Source organism: Elephantulus edwardii, unplaced genomic scaffold (assembly GCF_000299155.1).
Source record: "Elephantulus edwardii isolate Elephantulus edwardi_28Jun2011 unplaced genomic scaffold, EleEdw1.0 scaffold00108, whole genome shotgun sequence".
Lineage (NCBI taxonomy): Eukaryota > Metazoa > Chordata > Mammalia > Macroscelidea > Macroscelididae > Elephantulus > Elephantulus edwardii.
Window position 1 is genome coordinate 10,055,157 of NW_006399858.1, and position 24,465 is coordinate 10,079,621.

A 24,465-nucleotide genomic window follows, 5' to 3' on the forward strand; every position below is an offset into this window, starting at 1 on the left:
CAGGAGAGGAAGGTCCTCTAGGAGCTGGATTGATTTGGTGACTGGGGTAAGCGGGATGGGTGTGTTGGAGACAGTGACATGATTGGCACAGGACAGAGCAGAGTTGAGGGCTGTTGTACATAGGGGTGCTATGAGTTGCAAATGACTCGACTGCATATAACAACAACAACAACAAGAACAACTTGAAGTAAGGTATGTTGTTATTATGTGCCATCGAGTTGCTTGCGACTCGTAACGACCCTTTGTACAATAGCCCCCAAAACTGCTCTGTCCTGTGCCAACTTTACTGTCTCTGAAACACCTACTCTCATTACCCCAGTGACTGAATCAATTCACTCACTGAGGCTTTTCCTCTCTTGCTCTGTCCCCCTACCCTTCCAAACATGATGTCCTTCTCCAAAGACTGGTCCTTCCTTTCAGCATGCCCAAAGTATGTCAGACGAAGCCTCAGAATCTTTACTTCCAAGTAACAACCTGGTTTCACCTTCTCTAGGATGAACCTATTTGTTGTCTTGGCAGTCCATGGTATATTCAACATTCTTCTCCAGCACCACAGCTCAAAAGCATCAATTCTCTTCCTATCATCCCTAGTCATTTTCTAGCTCTGTGAAGCATAGCATACAATTGTGAAGACTATGGCCTGAATCAGGTGCACCGTGGTCTCCAAACTGACACCATTGCTCTTCAGTACTCTGGAGAGGTCCCTGACAGCAGACATTCCCACTGCAATTCATCTTTTAATTTCCTGGTTGCTGATACCAAGAGTGTTGATTGTGGAGCCAAGCAAACAAAGGCTGTTAATAATCTCAGTCTCTTCACGATTTATCATAATGCTGACAATCAGCCCAGTGGTGAAAATCTTTGTTTTCTTGATGTTGAGTTTCAATCCATATTGAAGGCTACAGTCCTTGACCTTCTTCTGCAGCAAGTACTTCAGGTCCGTCACTGTTTTAGCAGAATTGTGTCATCTGCATAATTCCTCCGTTCCTGACACCACATTTCTCCTCATAGAGCCCAGCTTCCTGGATAATCTGTTCTGCATATATATTGAAAAGGTACAGAGAAGGTTATATCCCTGGTGTACCCCTTTTCTGATTTTGAACCCGCACTGTCTACTTGGTCTGTTCTGATGACTGCCGCCTAGTTCTAGTATAGTTTTCGCATAAACACAATCAAATATTCTGGCATTCCCATTCTTCTCAGAGTCAACCACAATTTGTTGTGATCCACATAGTAAAATGCCTTTTCATAGTCAATGAAACACAGATAACCATTCCTCTGGTACTCTCTTCTTTCTGCCAAGATCCATCTGACATCAGCTGCAAACTCTAGTACCATGGCCTCTTCTAAATCCAACCTGCAGATCTGTCAGTTCTCTGTTGATGTCCTATTCCAGTTATTTTTGGATAATTTTCACCAGAAACTTGCTTGTATGTGATATTAAGGATATTGTTTGATAATTTCCACACTTTGTTGGGTCACCTTTCTTTGAAATGGGAACAAATATACATCTTTTCCACTTGGCCAGGTGGTTATCCTCCAGATTTCTTGGCACAATTTAGTGAGTGCATCCAGGGCAGCAGCTGTTTTTTGAAACATGTCAATTGGTATGCCATCAATTCCTGGGGTATACTTGAAGTGTAAATAACATCAACAACAATAAAGAAATTTTGGACAGTTATTGGAATCACAATAAATCTGCAGATTATTTTGGGAGGCATTGAAATTTTTACAGTAGTCTTATCTGAGAAGGTGAAATGATTCTCTTTAAACTTTTTAAAATTCTGTTCTTTGTTTTTCTCCTCTTGCATATTTACTTGAAAGATTATTTCTTATATTGTTTTGTCTGTAGTTTTAAATTTCGACACGTTATTAGTTATTCATACTTTTGGAATTCTCTCTTTCTCATTTATTTCCACCCTTTGAAGCCTGGCACATTAGAACAAGCGATGTTGGATGCCTTAGTGATGGATCGGGTGGATTTTGTGAAACTCTTGATAGAGTATGGAGTAAACCTCCATCGCTTTCTTACTATCCCCCGACTGGAAGAGCTCTACAATACTGTAAGTACCACAACTTTTGGTCCTTTCAACACTCTGGAGATTATTAATTAGCTTAAGATTTAGCATCTTTAAATTTCATATTCAAAGGTAGTTGCTGTTTTTGTTGTAATCAACTCAACTCTGTCAAGTTGAGTGAGTATGACCCATAGTGATCCTATGGTTATAGTGACATGGAGATATGTATTTCCGAAAGGAGAAATAGTCTTATCAGTTCCATTTTATCTCTGATCATTTTTGTATTTTTTTGTTTTAATTAAGACACCTTTGAAGTTTTTTTTTGTTGGTTTTTTTGGTGTTTTTTTTTGTTTTATTTTAATAAAGCACCTTTGATGCTCGGTAATTATACAGAATAGAGGCATAAACAAAAATATACTACTAAAATCTCACCCCAAACCCAGTGCTGTGGAGTCATTTCCAGCTCACAGTGTCCCTCCATCTGCTTTCTGAGACTGGAAATCTTTGTGGTAGGAGCCAGCCAGTTTTCCATAGGAGCTCCTGATGGTTTTGAACTGCCAACTTTTTCATTCTGCAGTCTGAAAAGGAGTACTTAAAGCTGAAGTGTAAATAAGGCCAAATGGATTTATTTGAGTTATTGAAAACATATCAACCTAAGGCCACTGCTAAAACTCTTTTTGTTGTAAATATTGTATGCAAGTTTTTATTGAAACTAATTTACTCATTGTGAAAACACCAAATGCTCAAAATATATATTCTTTGATTTCTTTGAAATTTATCTTTTCTTCCAAACTTGATTCAAGTCCTATTTTCTTTGCTACCTACTTTTGTCTCTTTAGTACTAGTCAGTTGTAACATTTTTTGAGTGTTTACATTTTCATATTATTGTGAAAAATCAGACTGCAAACATTCTAAGAAGGAAGGGCTTACTTATATTCTTAATTCCTTAAGGATCTGATTGAACACAATGTTTAATAAAAATTTTCTTCTAGAACAAAATTGTATCATAAAATAGATTAAGATGAGAAAGTTTATATGTAATAAAGGATAGATTACGTAATAATTCTCTCTGTACCACTTGTCCCTTAAATAAACTCCATCTCTTTCTTACACACACACACACACACACACACACACACACACACACACACACACATTTTGGTTGGAAAAATATTTCAATCTAATTGTATCTTTTGAGACATAGCTTCCTCAGAGTTAATTGATCTTAAATGTCATGGGTAAAGATTTCGTGCAAGACAGGAATACCCTGCATGGGATGGATTGACCCAGTGATTGGGGTAATGGGCTTGGTGTGTCAGAGGCAATGAGGTTGCCTCAGGATAGCGCAGGGTTCAGAGCTGTTGTGCATAGGGTCGCTATGAATTGCAAGTGACTCAACGGCATGTAGCAACAACAACAAAGATGATGAAGAAAAATTTTCTTATGTGGGTTATTTTTGCATACTGAAGTAATTCCTCCTTAACACATGGTAATTTAAGGGAATAATTCTTCCTTTTGTTTATTACAGAAACAAGGACCTACTAATATGGTCTTACGTCATCTTATCCGAGATGTAAAACAGGTAACCTAATTACAAAGGTGTGAGCATTTTTTCCTGGGTTGCTTTAGCTTGTGATAGAGATGTCACCAGATTTTGTTTTGTGAAATGTAATTTTGGATTTTTTTTTTTTTTTTGTGAATTTTCGGAATCTCTGAAAATGTCTCTTTTTTTTTAGCCGTTTCTTTACTCGATCACACACTTATATTTTCACCCTGATTTACTTTATGCTACTCAAGATTTGATTCACCAAGTAAGGGGCTTTAATCCATAATTATTTCCTTTGAAAGTCTTGAATCAGAGACATGCAAAACATGCAATCAGAACTCCAGTTCAACATGATACCACGTTACTGTCACTGAGTGTAACAAAGCCGGCTGAAAACATAGACAGTTGATGGTGCTGTTCTCTTTTTTTTTTAAGAACAACAACAGGATTTCAATCATTCATAGTGTTTTGCATATATATTGGCAATAGTTTGTGGCTTTATCATATTACCTTTTTTTAAAAAAAAAGTAGTTCTCAGGAAATAGGATTGAGCTCACTGCTCTCTCTACCTTTTACTCATGTATTGTTTATGGTGCTTTATTGGGTTAGATTACTCTTTGATCTCTCATTAGTTACCCGAACTTTCCAGGCTTGTTAGTCTTTGTGCCCTAATTTCTTCTCTTTCAGTTAAACTGAGGTTTTACTTACATCACAGAAAATTGAGAGTACCTTTTGTCACCATCCATCCAAATGTATTTTAAGTAGTTTTTCTCTCATATATTTTAAAATTACCGTTTTTCTTTTTAATTTTTTTAAATTACCATCTTTCTAAAGTGTAATTTTGGAGTGAGAGTGTGGGCTTCCTGGGTATGTCAACTTTGTAGGCAGGTGAAGATATTTGTCAAATTTATAATAAGCAAAAGTGGCCATATTGTTGTAAATTTAGTTTGTATTGACTTAAAAGAGCTCTGTTGGCTTAGTGGCAAGGAGTTGCACTGCAAACCCAAAGGCACACAGTTTGAATCCATTAGCTGCTTTGCAGGAGAAAAATCGGCAATATCCTCCCATACAATTTAACCGCCTCTGAAAAGCCACTGGAGGGTCAACTATGAGTTGGTTCTGATTCAGTGGTGCACAACAACAGCAGCTGCTTCTGGAAAGATTACAGCTTTGGAAACTTTCTGGGCTACTTCTCTGTACTTCGAGGTTACTGTAAGTCTGAATTGATTGGATGGTGGTCACCTTGGGGTTTTGGTTATATTAAAATGACTGTCCTAAAATGATTTCCTTAAACACTGATTCTATCACAGTACAAAACAGAAAAGGGAATGAAATGATTGGATATGCTTTGAACCAGCAGCAAGTAAGAGCATTGTTTTTAGCATTCCTTCAAGAGAGTAAATTCAAATGTGAAAAGGGAGGTGAATGACCTACACAAGGGTGTGTACAAAATAAAACAATATCTCTTGTCCAAGACTTCATTTGCATTATTCACAAGTCACTTATTTCAGAGAATATATTCAGTATATTATGCAACACTCAGGACAGGAAAAAATTCAGAGCTGCTGTACATAAGGTCACAGGCAACTCAATGACATATAACAGCAAAAACATATTATCTTGGTTGGTTGGGTTTTTTTTTTGTTTTGTTTTTTTAAATTTATCTAAGCCTCTTTTTTAGAGTCAACAAGACCTCAGTGAGAGCCTTTGTATTTAAAAGTCGATTGTTATTATACTTTGGAGGAACATTCTTCTAAGTGGTACAGTACTCTTCTTTCAGTATGCTGTACTGAGGTAACCTGGGGTTGCTGTGATGTAGAACCTTGTGTCACTGGAGTGTCAAATGCCATAACAGTTTCCCATGGTGGCCAGTGTTAGGTGGAGCTCCCAGTTGAAGACAAGTTTGGAAGCAGGAGTGACATCCACTTCCTAAACAACATGCTTCTGGAAACTCTATGAACTTTGATAAATGATACCCATAGCCCCCAGTGGGCACTTAATTACCTCTGAGAGCATCCTATCCCTACTGCCCTCAATTCTCCTTCTGCACCAGCATCTGAGGGAGACTGTGCTCCATTCTCCTTCCACAGCTGGTAAAATGTTATGCAATATAAACATCCTTTCTATGCACATATGGAGGTCAGCTGGTCAGGAACCTGGTCCAGGACCTTAGTAATTGTTACTGCCAGATGTACATCCTTAATGCACAGACAGTTGAATAGTAGATATTCCACTATTGAAAATTAGAAATATCACAAAACAAAACAAAACAAAACAAAAAGAAGAAATATCACAAAACAAGATAGCTGGAAAATGAGCAGCAGATGTATTCTTTTCAGTAAAAATGAGTGGTTAATTTTTATTTGTATGTATTTTATTTTAAATTGTGCAAATGTATCTACAAGAAAGAGATTTTCAAAGGGTAGAGCTAAAACAAAGAAGGGTAATTGTTGTTGTTGTTAAGTGTTGAGTTGAGGACGACTCATAGCGACCCTATGAACAGAAGGCCTGAACCTTGTTGTATAACTGTTGTTTCTCTAAGTTTATAGAACTTTCCGGAGGCAGGCTGTTTAGGAAGTGGATGCCACTCCTGCTTCCAAGCCTATCTTCATTTGGGAGCTCCACCAACCACTGTCTACCATTGGTAACCATTGTCATTTGACCCACGAGTGGCACAGTGTTCAGCATCACAGCAACCCCAAGTTACCTCAGTACAGAAAATTGACAGACTAGTGCTGTACTATTTAGAAGACTATTTATCCCAAACACAATTAACGCCAACAGACTTTAAAATACAAAGGCCCTCAGCCAGGTCCAGGTCCGGAATGACACCAAATGAGAGGCTTCTAGCCCACGGCTCATTGTTAGCTTAATCCAGCAAATCCAATGAGCTCACACACAATTGTGAATGAAATAAAACCAACCAAACAGACCACACTGGAGCCTCAACCAAAACAAGAGAACCCACCTTCCAGAATCCAACCACTTCACACATCAGCCTCTAAACTAGAGACTTAGGTAGAACTATACTTTTTTTGTCTTTTAAAGAAAAAAAAATTGAGATTAACTATCTTATTTTCATTGAGTCAGACATTATACTAATACCCACAGCTGTTGAGCTTATTCCAAGTTAGAGTGAGTTGATAGAACAGAATAGAATTCTCCTCTATGGCTGTAAATGTTTACAGAAGCAGGCTTCCACATCTTCCTCCAATGAGTTAAAACTGTTAACCTTTTAGTTAGCAGCTGAAGGCTTTAGCCACTATACCATGAGGGCTTTATTGTTGTGTCAGTAGCCAATCATATTATTTAATCAGTTTGTAAAGATGATTGAAAAACCCGAGTCTACTCCTTAAGGTTGATTTGGTTATGTGCTCATGGAAAAGTCAAAGAGATAGGAAGAGAACGAAGACTTATCACTTGTGACCTTTCCTTGTTGTTGCAGAATACCCTTCTCTCAGGCTACAGAATCACACTGATTGACATTGGACTGGTAATTGAATACCTCATTGGTGGAGCGTATCGTAGTAGCTATACTAGAAAAAATTTCAGAGCCCTGTACAACAACCTCACCAGAAATAACAAGGTAGCATAAATACAAAATACCTTAGTAATATTTAGGATAATTAAGACTTTCAATTCTAAAGAGAAAATTATTTGAGACGTTCAAATGAGATTACCTTCTAACACGGACATTCTGTCTGAATGTCTGCATACTGGCTTCAGACAGACATAAAGATCAGGAGTTTAGAAAACAGAGGGAACTGATTTATGCATGACGTAGTAGAGTTAGTGCTATCTTATATATTTTCTATATAGATCCTATATGTTCTATGTAGAAGTAATGTGATGAGAAGGGAGTGCTGGTGGCCTAGGACAGTGGTGCCTTGCTGGTGGTTTCAATCCACTTGAGGCTCCACGGGAGAAAAAGAAGCGATCTCCTCCTATTCAGTTTACAACCTCTCAAAACCCACTGGAGAGCTAGCTATGACTTGGTTTGGAATGTGATGAGCAAGGTTAGAAGGAGCCAGTGGATTTGAACCATTCACCTTTGCCTATGCAACTCCCTACCAACTAGGCCATCAGAAGAAATAAATAAAATCTCTAAGAGTCCAGATTCCTGATAATGGAGAGTATAGAGTAACTTTAATAATAATAGTAATTATGATTATTACTATAATGAAACTAGTAATTTTATACCATTCTACTATTGTTAGTTTGATTATTAGCTTTAAGAAAGCTTTGATCTCATTACTTCTGTTGAATTTTTATCCATATAACACAAACTGAAAATAAAGCAGTTGAAGTCTTATGGCTTGGTATCATACTTTATTCTTTAAAAGAATACTTTCTTATGGTTTCTCACTGATAAGAACTTTATGATGGTAACAGTGAATTATATTGCTGTTGGACCAGCCACTGGAATTCCAATGTGTTGTATTACATAACACTTAGAGAAATTCTGGTAGCTTTCTAATGTAACCTTAACCTTGGAACTGTTTGTAGGTATGGACATTTTTTTCTTATCAGAACTGTGGATCTTTATTGCTTACTCAGAACTTGTCCTAGGCATATAGCATCTTTTTCCAATAGAATTTCCACATAGAGAAGGACTATCTCAGACAAGTAATAGGGAACAAGAAAGCATGTGCTCTTAGATATTAAGATATAACAGTGTACTTAATAAGAAGGAGGCTTTTGTTAGTTGAACCTTCCTCCAGGGATATTATTAAATCATTGATGAATGGTAGAACCCAACATTTATTTGATTCTCTTTATTCTCAGAAAGACGACATTGATTATTACAACTGTAATTTTATTTTCCCCATTTTGTCTTATTTTAAATATAAATAACATATACCAGGTTGTGACCAGCTTAGCTCAGAGCCTTTCCCAGCCCTCCCTTCACCGGAGACGCTCTTCAGGAAGTAGAAATGTGTCCGTGGAAAGCACACTGCATTCTCAATTCATCCGAACAGCCCAGCCTTACAAACTCAAGGTACCATTGATTTGCTTTTAGATATAAAAATAGCTGTAATTTTGCTGAGATGATTTTTTTCATTTAATGTTATATAAAAGGAGGTCCAGATAGAGGGACCATTTATCAATCCCATAAACAAATGGTTCAAGTCAAGAGCATAGCACAACTATTCTCTAATAACAATAAGCAAAGGCTCAGGACAGCATTGAAGCAGCAGAATGATTGCCTGCACTGGATGGGATCTGAGCCTCTCTTCCTGTTTCTGAGTTCGTCAAGTCCTGTGGGTGACTCAGGTTCATAGACTGGTACCAAACATATAACTAGTGCAATGCCAAATCTTTTATTTACCTCTCCCCAAAGTTATTTGATGTTACACTTTCCTTTTCCTTCATTCTCTCTTCAAATTTGCTCTTCTCCCCTCACTTATGGCTTTCTTGAAATTAATTATAGCTTAAAGTTACAAGTGTGGCAATGAGAGAATACTTAAGTGTATATATGCAAGAGCAACATTGTGTTTCCCCATGTCCCTGTGTCCCCTTAAGCCCACTTTCCTAATGGATGAATATTTTGTTCAAGAGTTTACATATTAATGCCTACTGTATTGGCCCATAAAAGAAAAATATTAAAGCTGTCAACTATTTCATTTTACTTAACTCTGGTTAACACCTGTGGTAGCAGCAGTCAGTCAAGAACTCAAAAAACATATTGCATTGTGAAAATCTGCTGTCATGGACCTCTCTAGAGTACAAAAGGGCAAGGATGTCAGTTTAAAGACTAAGATGCACCTGATTCAAGTCTTGGTATTTTTATTTGTTTACTGTGTTTCTGAAAGTTGGACAATGATAAAAAGCTATGCTACAATCCCACAGAAATGCATTTCAAATCCACCAGCTCCTCCATGGAAGAAGGATGGGCAGTCTCTTTCTGTTTAAGTAACTGCTTTTGAAATCCTGATTGAGCTATGAGTTGGTTCTGACTTGATGGCATACAACAACATCATGAATCTGAAAGTAGGACAATGAATAAGGAAGACCAAATAAAAATTGATGCTTTTTTAAAAAAATAGTCTTTTTTAGTTTTATTATTTTTTTGTGTGTACCATCAAATCAGATCTGACTGGTACAGGAGGAGATTGCCCCTCATTTCCAGCAGAGCATCTGGTGGATTCGAACTGTGTACCTCTGAGATTGCAGTGCAGTTTCTTGCCACTAGGCCACCAGAGCTCCATAGAATTGAAGCTTTTGAATTGTGGAGACGACAGAATGTTTAATGGACTGTCAATAAAACAAAAAAAAAATCTATCTTGGAAGAAATGCAACTAAGGTGCTTCTTAGAGGCAAGGATGATGAAACTTAGTCTAACATATTTTGAGTATGTTTTTATGAAAGGTTAGTCCTTGGAAAGCTACATCATTTTGGGAAAGAGAAAGAGAAGGACTCTCAATAAGGTGGGCTGACATAGTGACTGCAACAACAGGCTTGAGCATGAACCAAATGGTGACAAGGTTCATACCTGTTGTTTGTAGGGTTGCTATGAGTGGTAGTCAATTTAACAGTCCATAACAACAACACGTGGGTTCAAAGATGTCTTTCACAGTACCTAGGATTAAAATATATTTTATAAATTTACTCTTGGCAGTCATTAGTGAACACAGATTCCTTTTATTTTTAGAGATGGAAGACAGTAACGTTTTTATAATAGTATTTTTAATTCCAAATAGTAATTATTTAGTATTTATTATTTGCCGGCATTACACTAAACAATTGGTTGTATTTAGAATGCACATAGGTAGGGGGAAAAATAGTGATGGCCAAGACACGGTTCCACCTTCTTTTTCAAAGTAGTAATTATGATGCATTATCAGCATACAATATGAAATAGGAGTACATGGGGAGTAAGAGAATGGCATATGAGCTGAAATTAAAAAGGCAAGTTTACCAAGTGAAAAATGTAGTTTATTATTATATAATCATTACTAGAGGAATAGAATCAGAATAAAGGAAATAGAACTCAAACCTGTCTAATTTGATGCAAGTGAGCAGTATTTGTAGCATTTTACTAGGGAGAAGATAATGAATCTATTTATTAGGTCAATTAGAGTCTTTTAGCCAATAAATTATATTTCAACCTGTTCACTTGAGTACATAAAGGATTCTGTTTTAATTTGTGTTAGATAAACTCACTGCATCTCAGCTTAGGGCACACTGGATTTACCAAATGCAATTTAAAGGGAGAAGAGTGGGAATCCCAGAACACTTGATCGTGCTAATGTGAAACTATACTTGGACCAGGAGCCAGTTGTCAGAACAGAGCAAGGAAACACTGCATGGCTCAAAATTGGGAAGGGTGGGCACCAGGAATGTGTCCTATCTCCATACCTTTTCAACCTATATGCAGAACAGATTATAGGGGAGGCTGGGCTCTGTGAGGAGAAGTGGTATCAGAATTGGAGGTAGATTTATCAACAATCTGTGTTATGCAGATGACCCAACCCTAGTTGTTGAAAGTGAGGAGGACCTGAAGCACTTGCTGAAGAAGGTTAGGGACTGCAGCCTTCAATATGGATTGAGGCTCAATATCAAGAAGACAAAAATTCTCACCACTGGACCAATTGGCAGCATCAGTATGGATGGTGAGGAGATTGAGATTGTTCACAGCTTTGCTTGGCTCCAAAGTCAACATTCTTGGCACCAGCAGCCAGGAAATGAAAAGACGCATTGTGCTGGGAAAGTCTGCTATTAGGGACCTCTCCAAAGTACTGAAGAACAATGATGTCAGTCTGGAGACTAAGGTGTGCCTGATACAGGCCTTGGCCTTTGCAATCACTTGCTATGCCTCAGAGAGCTGGACAACGACTAGGGAGGATAGAAGGAAAATTGATGCCTTTGAGCGGTGGTGTTGGAGAAAAGTATTGAATATTCCATAGAGTGCTAAGAAAATGAACAGGTTCATCCTAGAGAGGGTGAAACTGGGCTGCTCCTTGGAGGCAAGAATTCTGAAGCTTCGTCTGACATACTTTCGACATGTTGTAAGGAGAAGGATGTCATGCTTGGAAGGGTGGAGGGACAGGGCAGGAGAGGAAGGTCCTCTATGAGGTGGATTGATTCAGTGACTGGGGTATTTGGGGTAGGTGTGTTTCAGATAGTGAGATTGGCACAGGATAGAGCAGGATTTAGGACTGTTGTCCATAGATAGGGTGCTTTGAGTCACAGGCAATTCGATGGTACATAACAACAACAACAACAACAACAACAACAAATATTGGTTTATATAGTCTTACTCTTATATTTTTTTTAAATGTTGATTTTGAAGGGGCATCTCCAAGAAGCATAGTCTATGTGTTTCATTCGGTTAAGTAAAGCATCATACACATGAGAATTTGGAAACTCATTCCTACTTCATTTCCCCACAGGAAAAGTCGATAGCCCTTCATAAATCAAGGAAGAAATCAAAAGAACAAAACATGTTAGAGGACCCCGAGTCTACTGGGTTTATTTACCCTTACAATGACCTGCTGGTTTGGGCTGTGCTCATGAAAAGGCAGAAGATGGCAATGTTCTTCTGGCAACACGGCGAGGAGGCCACGGTCAAGGCGTTGATTGCTTGCAAACTCTATCGCGCAATGGCCCATGAAGCTAAAGAGAGCAACATGATGGATGATGCCTCTGAGGAGTTGAAAAATTACTCAAAGTAGGAGTTCTCTCTTCAATTCATAGTAAACATCGCCAGTTCTTAGAATGGTTAGACACTTTTATCTCCCTCAATTAATACTTGTGAGTGGACTTATTACTGTGTGTCTCATTGGCTTTCCTGTGAAAAGAATCCTTAAGTATTTTGAGAGATTTGTGGAATAAAAGGAAAACTGGTAGCCTTCAATTCAGGAGACTTGAGGTGCTAGTCTCAGTATAGTTGTTTGCTAACTGACAAGTCAGCTGACCTTTCTTGTCTAAAGTTTCCTACTGCAAAATATGCAATGAATGATTCTCACTGAAAGTTTCTAACAACTCCCAAATTCTTTGATACTCAGTTAAAATGCCTGTTTAAGTACCTCAGGTGAGAATACACACACAGGACATTCTAGAACCAGAGAGTGACAGCAGATATATAAAAGTTGTGCTTTTCTTAAATTATTAAAAGTATTTGTGATTTTAAGAATGTTTATTAGTGAGAAAAGAAGGGAAGCTGAGTTAATGGAAATTGATTCATGACTTTGAGGGGATAACATTTTCGGAAAAGGAGATACTTTTTTACTTTTAAGAGGAAACAGCTTCATGAAAATTCATAAGGTGAGAAGACCGACCGAGTGTTCCCAGGTCTGACTTCTTCCTCACTTTCTTCTGGATTTTGTAAAGATCTCCAGAATGGATCATATTTCTAAAAACCTTCAGAAAATATTGTTTCTATAATTTTCCTTAATTGTTTAAATCCCAGCCCAAAATATCTACAGCTCACTGTGCCATGTGGAATGGGCTTCTCCCCATGAATAAGGCAGGTCTTTCTGGTGCAGTACTCTGTGTTACAGTTTTCTGTGTTACAGAATGTCCACTCCAGTCCTACTTCTTCAGAGTATTAAGAACTGCTGAGTGGCAATCCTTCTAAAACAACATCTGTAAACTGTCTGTTTTTATCAATGATAATTAATTGATCTCCCCCACCCCCGAGTCATATATCCAGCCTTCTAGTATGTTTTTTGAAGCTCCCACCTGTATTGGTTTTTTACCTGTCATTACAGACAATTTGGCCAGCTTGCCCTGGATGTGTTGGAGAAGGCATTTAAGCAGAATGAGCGAATGGCTATGAAGCTGCTGACGTATGAACTCAAGAACTGGAGCAATTTGACGTGCTTGAAACTGGCTGTATCTGGAGGGTTGAGACCCTTTGTCTCACATACTTGTACCCAGATGCTTCTCACTGACATGTGGACAGGATGCCTAAAAATGAGGAAGCACTCCTGGCTAAAGGTAACTTTACTGGCCTTATGGAGTTCAGTCTTTGTTTAGTCTAAAGTTCTGTATTCTTGAGTTCTATTTTCCAGTTGTTCCAGAAGTGTGCTAGTTAGTATTTCTACTTTTCATAGGTGAGCTGAGGCTTCTTAGCTGTGGAGCCTCTGACAACTACTCTGTCTTCCACTCTGCAGTTTTCTTTAAAAAGTACCAGGAGATGCCTGATATCTGTTCTGTCTACCACAAAGGCATATTCAACTGGAGGGGTTCAGAAGATAAAAAAGCATATGCTAACACACAAGTTTTTGCTACTTTCCAACTCCTTTAGCCCTGATAATGGTAACATCAGTAATTGAGACTTTTTAGTGGCATTTTATTTCTTCCCTTAAGATAAGAAACTAAATAGAAATACTGATTTTGGTTGTTCTGGTCTGTGGGAGGAAGATGGAAATCTCCTGCTGTGAGTTTTATAGCCTCTCAAAATTTGATGGAGAGATCAGCTATAAGTTATGTTAAGGGAGCCTTGATCTGTTTTTTCCCCCATAATATCCTTCTTCAGGTACTGGTATCTCCTGATAACATGCTCAAAGGCTATGCGACAAAGTCTCACTGTCCTTGCTTTCTCTTAGAAGGAGCACTTTTTCCAAGACAGATTTGTTTGTTCATTTCCCAGTGCATGGATTTCGGGCGATAAATGTCTACATCACACGCATCTGTTCGCAGCAATAACTATCTCTGTTGTTGTTACTATATACTATCAAGTTGCAGTCGACTCATAGCTGAACCTCCAGGGAGTTTTCAGAGGCAGGAAGTTGCAATGGAAAACATTGCTTATCTTTCTCCTGCATAGCAACTGGTGGATTTGAACTATGTGCCTTTGAATTGACAATGCAGCTCCTTACCACTAAACCATCAGCGCTCCCTTTGACCTCTCTAAGTTCTCCTGTTTCATTACACCTCAGCCTTATTTCTCAATCCTGAGTAATCAGGTATAATTTAGGTCACCAAGGACATCTTCTCTTTGACTTCAAAGCTTTAGGCAAGATCAAGCTTAAAATTGGCACGTGCTTATGTGGTAGAATTAAAAGAAGAAAGTATAAACATTAAGAAGATTTTTTTTCTTTTTTTTTTTTTCCCAAGGAAAAGCAAATCCGACTTTCTTGCCTTGCAAGGCCATATTGTTGTTGTTGAAAACCCTTGAGTTGTAACTGACCCATAGCTGACCCTCCAGTGGGTTTTCAGTGGCTGTAAACCACACAGAAGGGAATTGCCCATATTTCTCCCACAGAGCATCTGGGGGATTCAAACTGTGTACCCTAGGCTATACTAGCTACATAAAAATTCTTTTGAAAAAGATTGTGAATTCATGAGTGATAGTTGTTTTTAGGTGTTGTTGAGTCACCTACAACTCATGAACCTATGAACAACAGATCTAAACCCTGTTCTATCCTGTACCATGTTTATCATCCTCAACCCACTTAGGCCCATTGTAGCAGTCACTATATACACCCATCTCAATGAGGGTCTTCCTTTCCTTTACTGATCCTCCATCTTTCCAAGCATGATGTCCCTTTCTAAGGAATAGTCTCTCCTAACAACATGCTCCAAATATGTGAGATGAAGCTCTACCATCATTTCCTCCAGGGAATACTCTGACTGCACTTTTTTCAAGGTTTATCTGCTCTTTTTGCAGTCCATGGGATAATCAGTATTCCTCTCTAACACCATAGCTGAAAGGCTCAATTCTTCTTCTGTTATCCTTATCCAGCTCTAAGACACATAGCAGGTGATTGAAAAAACTATGTTTGAAGTCAGGCACACCACAGTGTTTAAACTGACATCATTGTTCTTCAGAATTGTGGAAAAGTCCCTGACAGCATACTGTGTCAGTGTTATATATCTTCTGATCTCATCTGTTGGTATCAACAATGTTGATTGTGGATCCACATTAAGATGAAATTCTTGAAATGTCAGTGTTTGTCTATCATGATGTTGCCTATAGACCCAGTAGTGGTTTTTGCCCCCTTGATGTTGAAATGGAATCTATATTGAAGGCTGTAGTCCTAGATCTTCTGTAGCAAGTGACTCAAGTTCTCTTTGCTTTCAGCAAGCAAGGTTGTGTCACTTGCAACAAATTGCTGGTGAGTCTTATTCCAATCTTGATGCTACATTCTTCATAAAGTTCAGCTTCCTGAAGATTTGCTTAGCATAAAGACTGAATAGATGTGGATGAAGAATACAGCCCTAACACACTCCTTTCTTGATTTTGAATTGTGCTATGTTCCCTTGCATTTTGAATTGTGCTATGTTTGGACAACAGTTTTTTTTTTCCAGTTTTCATAAAGATCTATTTAATTATTGGTGGATAGCGCATTTAACAGTTAAATACATTTAAATTACGTTTGGTTGCAGCATTGTACAGGGCTGCAGCATTGGTAACTAGACTGACAACCAATTCAACTAGAAACAAGTAACTGTCTAAATATTTAAAATACAGTTCTTGTTTAGATTATCCTTTGTTTTGATCACCTTTGTGAGGAGAGTGGAGAGCCTGCTGGTCACAATGGAAATATATTAAGGCCAAATCTTCTGATATCTGATATCTGTTCCCAGAGGTGTCTTCAGCTGGATTAAGCCTCCTACTCCTGGGCAAGCCCAAGTTTGTGGCCTCTGGCATTAATGTTCTTCCCATCTACAAGATCTGACAGTGTAAGCTTCACATCAGACCTCAGAGTGTAAGCGTATGTAGCCCACTCCAATTAAACTAGAGTTGTTGACCTTTGCAGAAATGGAAGCAATGGGATCCAACTGGTATTTAGCAGCAATGCCAAAGCAAATGCAGTTGGTTCCTGATGTCCAAGCCAGGCTGACCGAAGTGTCAAGATCTTCACACACTTTCTGATAAATTGATCCACCAAATTCTGTCCCATCATTGACATTAATGTGTAACTGGAAGTCCCTGGTCTGGTAGCTCACAGCAAAGTTATTCCTTGTCAGCTTTGATTTGGCACTGTCGAAGGTCATCTGGTATTCAGTGAGCCAGCCCTCGTAACCAAAGACAGCTGAATCATAGATTACAGGACCAGCAAAGTCAGCCCATACTCGTACCATTTATATTTGGTCTCCAAGGTCCCAGTAGCTTTACCAGTGTCAGTATTCGATGAACCAGATGTTGAAAATTCCACTCCATTGCATGACTTTGTTTTCACATCTAATTTCACCAATCCAAAACCAAATCCTTTGTTGAAAATATCTCTGGCAGCTTTACCAAGGTCAGCATAGGATGGAGAATTGGACTGTGGCTGCGCGTAGCTCTGCCAGTGGGTCACCATGGCGAGACGAGGAAAGAGATAGTGGTCTCCTGAGAAGCCCACCACGCTGCTCTGCTCTCAGCGGAGGCTGCCCGGCTCGCTCAAAGCCAAGCAGCCTCTGTTGCGGCTGGAGGGCGAGGTGAAGGAGACACCATTCTGCCCGCCACAATACTCTGGACAACAGTTTCTTAGTGACAAGCATAAATGTTCTGGACTTCCCATTCTTCTCATTGTTAACCATAATTTGTTATGATCTACACAGTCAAATACCTTTAAAAAGTCATAGATAAACATTTTTCTAGTATTCTCTGCTTTCAGCCAGGTATTTCTTCTGAATATTCTTCATATGTACTCGTTTTAAAAATTTTATATTGTTTTGCATACAACATTTGATTATGTTATGTTTCAGTCATGTACATTGAATTTCACATATCCCTTCATTTACATTGTGTTTCATTTATTTGAGCGTTACCATACAGTGTGCTTTGAAAATTAATCAGCATTTATTCCAATTATCACCCTGTCTTTTCAGGCCCCCACTAGATTCGCCCTAATTAATCCCCTCCCTTTGCCCAACAAACCCTGCGACCGTGTGATTAATCACTACCCCTTCTCCACTGTCAGAACCTCTTGTTCCGCTCCCTTTGCCCCCTTGGACTTTAATCCACATCTTAGTAGTTATCCTTTTATTTTTACAACAATGATCTTATGCAAACTGACTTAGTTTACTCAACATAATCCTCTCTAGCTTCTTCCATGTTTTTTAGTATTTTACAAAATTGTTGCTCCTGAGTAATACATAGTATTCCACTGTGTGAACGTATCACAATTTGTCAACCCATTTGTTTGTTTATGAACATTTGTTCTTGCTATTGTGAATAACACTGCTGTGAACATTGGTGTTTACATGTCCATTTGTGTCTCAGTTCTCATTTTCTCAGGGAATATTCCTAGCAGTGGAATAGCTAGGTCATATGGGATTTCTATGTTCAGCATTTTTAGGAAACATGAATCTGTCATCTAGTATGATTGTACCCTTTTACAGTCCTCTGCCAGCAGTGTCTGAAAGTTCCCATCTCTCCACATCCTCTCCAACATTTATTACTGCTGTCCTATTAAACTTTGTCATTGCTACTGGGGTGAAATGGTATCTCACTGTGGTTTTGATTTGCATCTCATTGCCAGAGATTTTGAGCATTTCTTCATGTGTCAGTTCGCTATTAGAAAATCTTCCTTTGTGAAAAGTCTTTCTATGCCTTTTGGCCATTTTATAATTAGGTTACCAGTCTTTACTTTGTGGAGGCCCTGTAGGATTCTGTTAAGCTTTGTTATGAGATCCTTGTCTATTTTTTCCCTAATTAGTAGGTTTTCTTTTCACCATATTGGAAAAAGTTCTTTTTTCTTTCTCTTTTGTTTTATACTATACAAAGTTAATAATGTTCATATACATAGTTTTCACATGGGACCTTTCCCCTTTCCTTTACCAATCTCTCCATCTACCCATCAAATTGTGTGACCCCATAATTAAGTGCCCCCACCCCCGCATCCTTGTACTCATTCTGCAATTATGGTCTTATGCAGTATTTGTCTTTATGAGACTGAGCTAGTTCACTTAGCATAATGCTTTCCAGTCCCTCCCAAGTTAGGTGGTAATTCACAAAATCATTGCTCCTGCATGCTGCATAGTATGTATCGCATGAATATACCATAATTTCTCAATCCATTAAATTGTGGGAGATTAAAATTCTTATTCAATGCTGGTGGGAGTGTAAAATGGTATAACCACTATGGAAAAAAGTCTGATGCTTTCTCAAAATGTTGGAAATAGAATTACCATCTGACCCAACAATTCCACAACTGGAAATATACCCTAAAGAAAACAGAGCCATAACTCAAACTAACATTTGTACACCCATGTTTATTGCTGTTTTATTCACAATAGCAAAAAGATGGAAACAACCCAAGTGCCTATCAACAAATGAATGGATAGAAAAGCTATGATACACTCACATAATGGAATTATTATGCAGCATTGCTAAACAATGAACTCATAAAACATTACACAACATGGGTGACCCTGGAAGACATTATGCTAAGTGAAATATCTCAGTCACTAAAGAACAAATACTGCATAACACCACTGTTAGAAAAGAGAACTTACATGAGGGATTTGGGGAAAATAGGAAAAGAGTGGGTAGATAATGAACATGGCATTGGAACTGATAAGGGAAGAACTGTCTGAAAGGAATATATGATTAGTCATTATATGTATAACAACAATATGGACCAAGAGATACAATGCAAAGTGGACTGGGTGGGGGAAAGGGGACAAGAGGAAAATGTGCAACAATGAATGAAAGAAAAAAAAATATAGTTCATCACATTAACAAAGCAAATAGCAAGAACCATGTGATCTTGTCATTTGATGCAGAAGCTCTCTACAAAATGCATCACTCCTTCCTGATTAAAACACTGAGGAATAGAAGGGAATTTTCTAAAGATAATTAAAAGTATATATGCAAAACCAGGAGCTAACATCATTCTCAATGGAGAAGAAAGACTAAAGACATTTATTTCCCTTGTAAACAGGGACCAGGCAAAGATACCCACTTTAATCACTCCTAATGTATTGGAAGTATTTGCTAGGGCAATACAACAAGAAAAGGAAGAGGCATCCATTTGACAAAGATGTGGTAAAATTGTTGCTATGTACAGACTATATGACAGTATGTTCAGAAACTCCCAAGGGCTCAATAAAAAAACCCCCAAACCCAAAACAACCCCCTTGTCAGACCTAGTAGACCAATTTAGTAGATTTGCAGGATACAAAGTCAGCGGGATTCCTCTATAGTAACAAAGGAGACACAGAAAAAGAAACAAAGAAAGCAATATAATTTACAATGGCCCAGCACTAACTGAGATACTTAGGAATAAATCTAACTAGAGAACAAGCATGTCTGTTTTGGAGGGTGAAGCCAACCTGGTTTCTGGAGGCAAGGATTTTTAATCTCTGTCTTACATATTTTGGGCATGTTGCCAAGAAGGGACCAGTCCTTGGAGAAGGACATTATGCTTGGAAGAATGGAGGGACAAAGCAGGAGCGGAAGATTCTGGATGAGATGGATTGACACAATGACTGGGGTAATAGGAGCAGGTGTGTTGGAGACAGTGAGATTCACTCAGGATAGGACAGAGTTCAGAGCTCTTGTGCATATGGTTACTATGCACATAACAACAACAGAGACTCTGGTGGTCTGGTGGCAAGAAGCTGCACTGCAACCTTGACGACATGCAGTTTGAGTCCACTAGCTTCTTAGAGGAGAAGGATGGGCAGTCTCCTGCTGTGGGATTTATTGCATCTGAAAATCCACAGGGATGTCAGCTATGAGTCAGTTCCAACTTGATGGTATACGGCAACAACAACAGAGATACAAAAGACTTATAAAGAAAACCATAAAACATTACTCCAGGAAACAATGAGACCTAAATAAATGACTGTTGTTGTTAAGTGTCGTCAAGTTAAGTATGACCCATAGCAACCCTATGAAAAAAAGATCTGAACCTTGTTCTATAAGTATTGTTATTTCTCTAATGTTCATATTGTTTCAAAAGGAATTTTGTTTAGGACGTGGATGCTAATCCTGCTTCCAAGCAAGTCTTAATCTGGGAGCTTCTGATTCCCTGTCTCTAGGATAGTCACTTTATTTGTGGCTTCCATTCTTTCATCATTTGTGCCTTTTTCAGTAGCTGTTCATGTGACTCCATGTCGATATAATCTTTCTGCCTCCTTGTCTCTGGGGTCTACAATATGCTCTGTCTTTTTAGGAGAAGTTTTGTTTTGTTTCACAACGTTTGAAGCTGCCTGCTGCTTTCTTGACATTGTTGTTGTTGTGTACTGTTGAGTCAGAACTGACTCATAGCTGACCCTCCAGTGGGTTTTCTGAGGCAGCTATTCACAAGAGGAGCTTGCCTATCCTTTTCCTAGGACGTTATGTGAAGTTTTTCTTGGTATGTGTTAGATCATATGTATCGTGTCTGCTTAGGTTGTTGACAGTTTTTTAAAAATGATATTATTGATTAAATGAAAACTTAAATTATTCCCTTTATGGGAGAAGGCAACCTTCTGGTTCTATGTAGTGGGAAAGCTGGCTGGCCTTTCCTAAATCCTTCAGCTTCTCTCTGGTCTGCAGTGCAACCCTGTGAGAATTTCTTATGTTGCCTTGATAGGCTTACTAGAAGCCTGAATGTAGTCTCTCTCCTCTTCTCCTTCTGGTCAGGAGAGAGCCACTCCTACCTGTTTCCTTTCCTGACAGTCATGCCACTGAACTCTAATACCACTTAAGAAAGAGAACAAGTTCTTGAGAGGTGATGATGCACACAGATTTGTGGATTTTGAAGGGTGGCATGGTGGCATGAAGGGAGAGGGAGAACAGGTGCACAGGACAGTGGAAGCCACAGGGCTGGAGAGAGGGGTACATGGGCCCTATATATTTGCTTTATAAAATTAATTACCATTGATGTATGCCCATTATTACTCTATTTTTTCAGGTTCCCATTGGTTCTTTCCCAATTCCTTCACCCCCTCCCTACACAAACAGAACTCCTTCATCCCAGTGATTTGCTCCCCCTCCTCACATTCCACTTCCCCCCGTAAGTCTTCTTTTTAAAATTTTTTAAATTATTATTAATTTTAATAAAAATTTACAGAGACTTTGGATTTAAATTCATTCATTGTTGCATGAATTCATTGCATGATTCTTTCATTGTTTTACAATCCCTCCCTCAATGTCCACTCCACTATGCAACCTTCTCTCTAGACTCCTGTCATGACAATAATACCTAATCACATATCCCTTTTTTTTGTTTTTTTTTTACTTCAATAACTTCATATTTATTATTACAATAAATGTACCAATTATTAACTACAAAAATGAAACTAATATCCTTAGATTTTTTTTCTCTTAATAGCTCCCCCCATACACTCTTCTCTTTTAAAAGTAAAAGAAAAATTCTTTCATTGTTTTACAATCCCTCCCCTCCAGGTACACTCTACTATGCAGTCTTTTTTCTGAACTCCTGTCATGACAATAATACCTAATCACATATCTCTTTTAAACAGTTTTCTACCTCATTTGTTTCAATGCAGTATACATTATTTATTCCTTCTTTCTCATTCTCGCTCCAATCCCAATGTCAGTCCTGTTTTACAGCAGTGGCACTATGCAGTATTTGTCCTTTTGTGACTGAGATACTTCAATCAGCATAATGTCCTCCAGGGTCACCCATTTTTAATAATACTGCATGAGTTCCTTGTTTTTCAATGCAGCATAGTATTCCATTGTGTGAATATACCACAGCTTCTCTATCCATTCATTTGTTGATGGTCACTTAGGCTGTTTCCAACTCCTTGCTATTGTGAACAAAGCCACAATAAACATGGTGTGCATATATCTGCTTGGGTGGCAGTTATAGTCTCTTCGGGGTATATTCCCAGTAGTCGAATTGCTGGGTCAAATGGTATCTCTATTTGCAACTTTTTGAGAAAGCGCCACACTGGATTCCATAGTGGCTGCATCATTTTACACTCCCACCAACAGTGAATAAGGGTTCCAGTTTCACCACAACCTTGCCAGCATTTGTTGCTTGCTGTTCTGTTAAATTTTGCTATTCTTACTGGGGTGAGATGATATCTCATAGTTGTTTTGACCATAAGTCTTCTTGAGTGCGTGATCATAATGTAGTGGGGAAAAAAGTGGTATTGTGTAAATCTATACTTCCCTTAAGTTCAACTTGCAGACAAAATATTTGTTCAGGGTAGGAACTAGATCTTGTGGAATGTGACACTTGATATATTTTCATATTCTTGACTTACAGTATGAACTATTGTATTAATGTGTCTTACATGACAATTTCTACATATCAGCTTTTAAAAATCATTTAAGCAATATGTTTTTTTAAAAAATATCTCAAAATAGTGAAAAAGTTCTTCTTACTGACTTTCCTTGGTCCCTCTGTTGTTGTGTACTGTGCATACCTCACTCTCCTATGGGTTTTCATAGGTCATAAATTACATGGAAGGAGATTGCCCACCTTTTTCCCATGGAGCAGCTGGTCATTTGAACTGCATACCTTTGTAGTTGCAGCACAGCTTCTTACCACAAGGCCACCATAGCTACCTCTATGAGTAAATAATAACAATGCTTATTAGAGACATATGCATATATATTTCCTTCTTATAAAAATAAAATTGTACTATATATATTGTTCTATAACTTTTTTCCCTGACTTAACAATATCTTGACTACGTTTTAATTATATTTATCAGTACATTTTTTATTTTTGGTTCTAATATAGAAGTTGTCTTACTCCAGTGGTCTCTCTGTAGGTGGAAATCTAGGTTGACACCATTTTTTTTTAAAAGTAAGATACTTTATTAGCACAGCACAGAACATCAATCACAGTGCCACAATTTTTTTTTGCTATTAAATATAGTCATGCAGAGAACATCATTATCCATACATGCTGTTCAGGGTGAATTTTCCTGAGGGAAAACGCCTATAACTGGAATTTTTCAGTGAAATATTGTTTACAGGATTGAGATATAAATGGAATGGAGGATGAATCTGGTATTTTGTATTAAATGAAGTTCTTAGTTTTGTTATTTGAGTACTACTTGTGCCTTACATATCCTCTACATTTTGCTTTGTTTTCCTTCAAAGATCATTATAAGTATTCTTTTACCACCCACGATTTTGACGTTGGAATTTAAAAGTAAAGCTGAGATGTCGCATATTCCACAATCCCAGGACTACCAGTTTACATGGTATAATGGTGACCAGAACCCTGGCAGTACCAAGGAAAGTGCTTTCATGGTGAGTACAATATTATCTCATGCATGCAACATCACAGTGAATTGAGTGTTTGTAGTATTCATTGAATTGAAATGTATACATACACAAATTTTATTTATATACAAATCTGCTAAATGAGAATTGCTGTTGACACTGCTTCAGCTCAGTGGTAACAAGTGATCTTGGTTTTCTGAGTCATCAAAGAAGCAATTAGTTCTCTTCTGTGCAATTTTATTATACTTTGGTCAGATATAGCATGTAAGGTAGATCGAATCAACCCCACATATAATTAAGTAAAACACTCTAAAGCCCAACTAAAAGACAATTGTTTACTTCATGTTTTCTTTTTTGACTAGTTGAGTAAACAGACTTTTTATTTCACTAAATAAATAAAGCAACAGTGAGGGATACCTCAGATTCCAAAAGTATTCATTTGCAGAGATACAGTTATGGAGTTTGCATTGATCTCTGTTTTTCAACTATATGCATCTTCTTGCCTGTTAAATCTGTTGACTATGAATACTTGTACTTGAGTTCCAAGATTTATACTCTTTCAAAGGTTCCTTCGATTACTCACTTCTCTGGTGGTTCACCTTTATTTACACAGTCTCCAGTGTGCTATATAGTCTATGCTTCCCCCCGCCCACACTTTTAAAAAAAATTAATTTCAGGCGAGCTCTGGTGGCCTAGTGGCAAGAAACTGCACTGCAATCCTAGAGGTGCATGGTTCAAATCCACCAGATGCTCTGCTGAAGAAGGAGGAACAATTGCCTCCTGTACCAGTCAGATCCAATTTGACGGTACACACATAAAAA

The 24,465-nt window shown here is 38.1% G+C and overlaps 1 protein-coding gene across 1 annotated transcript in view; it reads left to right on the forward strand.

The window, feature by feature from the left end:
• Positions 1-24,465, forward strand: part of TRPM6 (transient receptor potential cation channel, subfamily M, member 6) — a 202,255-nt gene that overhangs the window by 75,636 nt on the left and 102,154 nt on the right. The window contains exons 12-18 of the mRNA XM_006892005.1: positions 1,929-2,063; positions 3,547-3,600; positions 7,010-7,150; positions 8,462-8,563; positions 11,958-12,235; positions 13,278-13,506; positions 23,519-23,671. Coding sequence (XP_006892067.1) covers positions 1,929-2,063; positions 3,547-3,600; positions 7,010-7,150; positions 8,462-8,563; positions 11,958-12,235; positions 13,278-13,506; positions 23,519-23,671 — 1,092 coding nt within the window. The remainder of the gene's footprint in view (positions 1-1,928; positions 2,064-3,546; positions 3,601-7,009; positions 7,151-8,461; positions 8,564-11,957; positions 12,236-13,277; positions 13,507-23,518; positions 23,672-24,465) is intronic.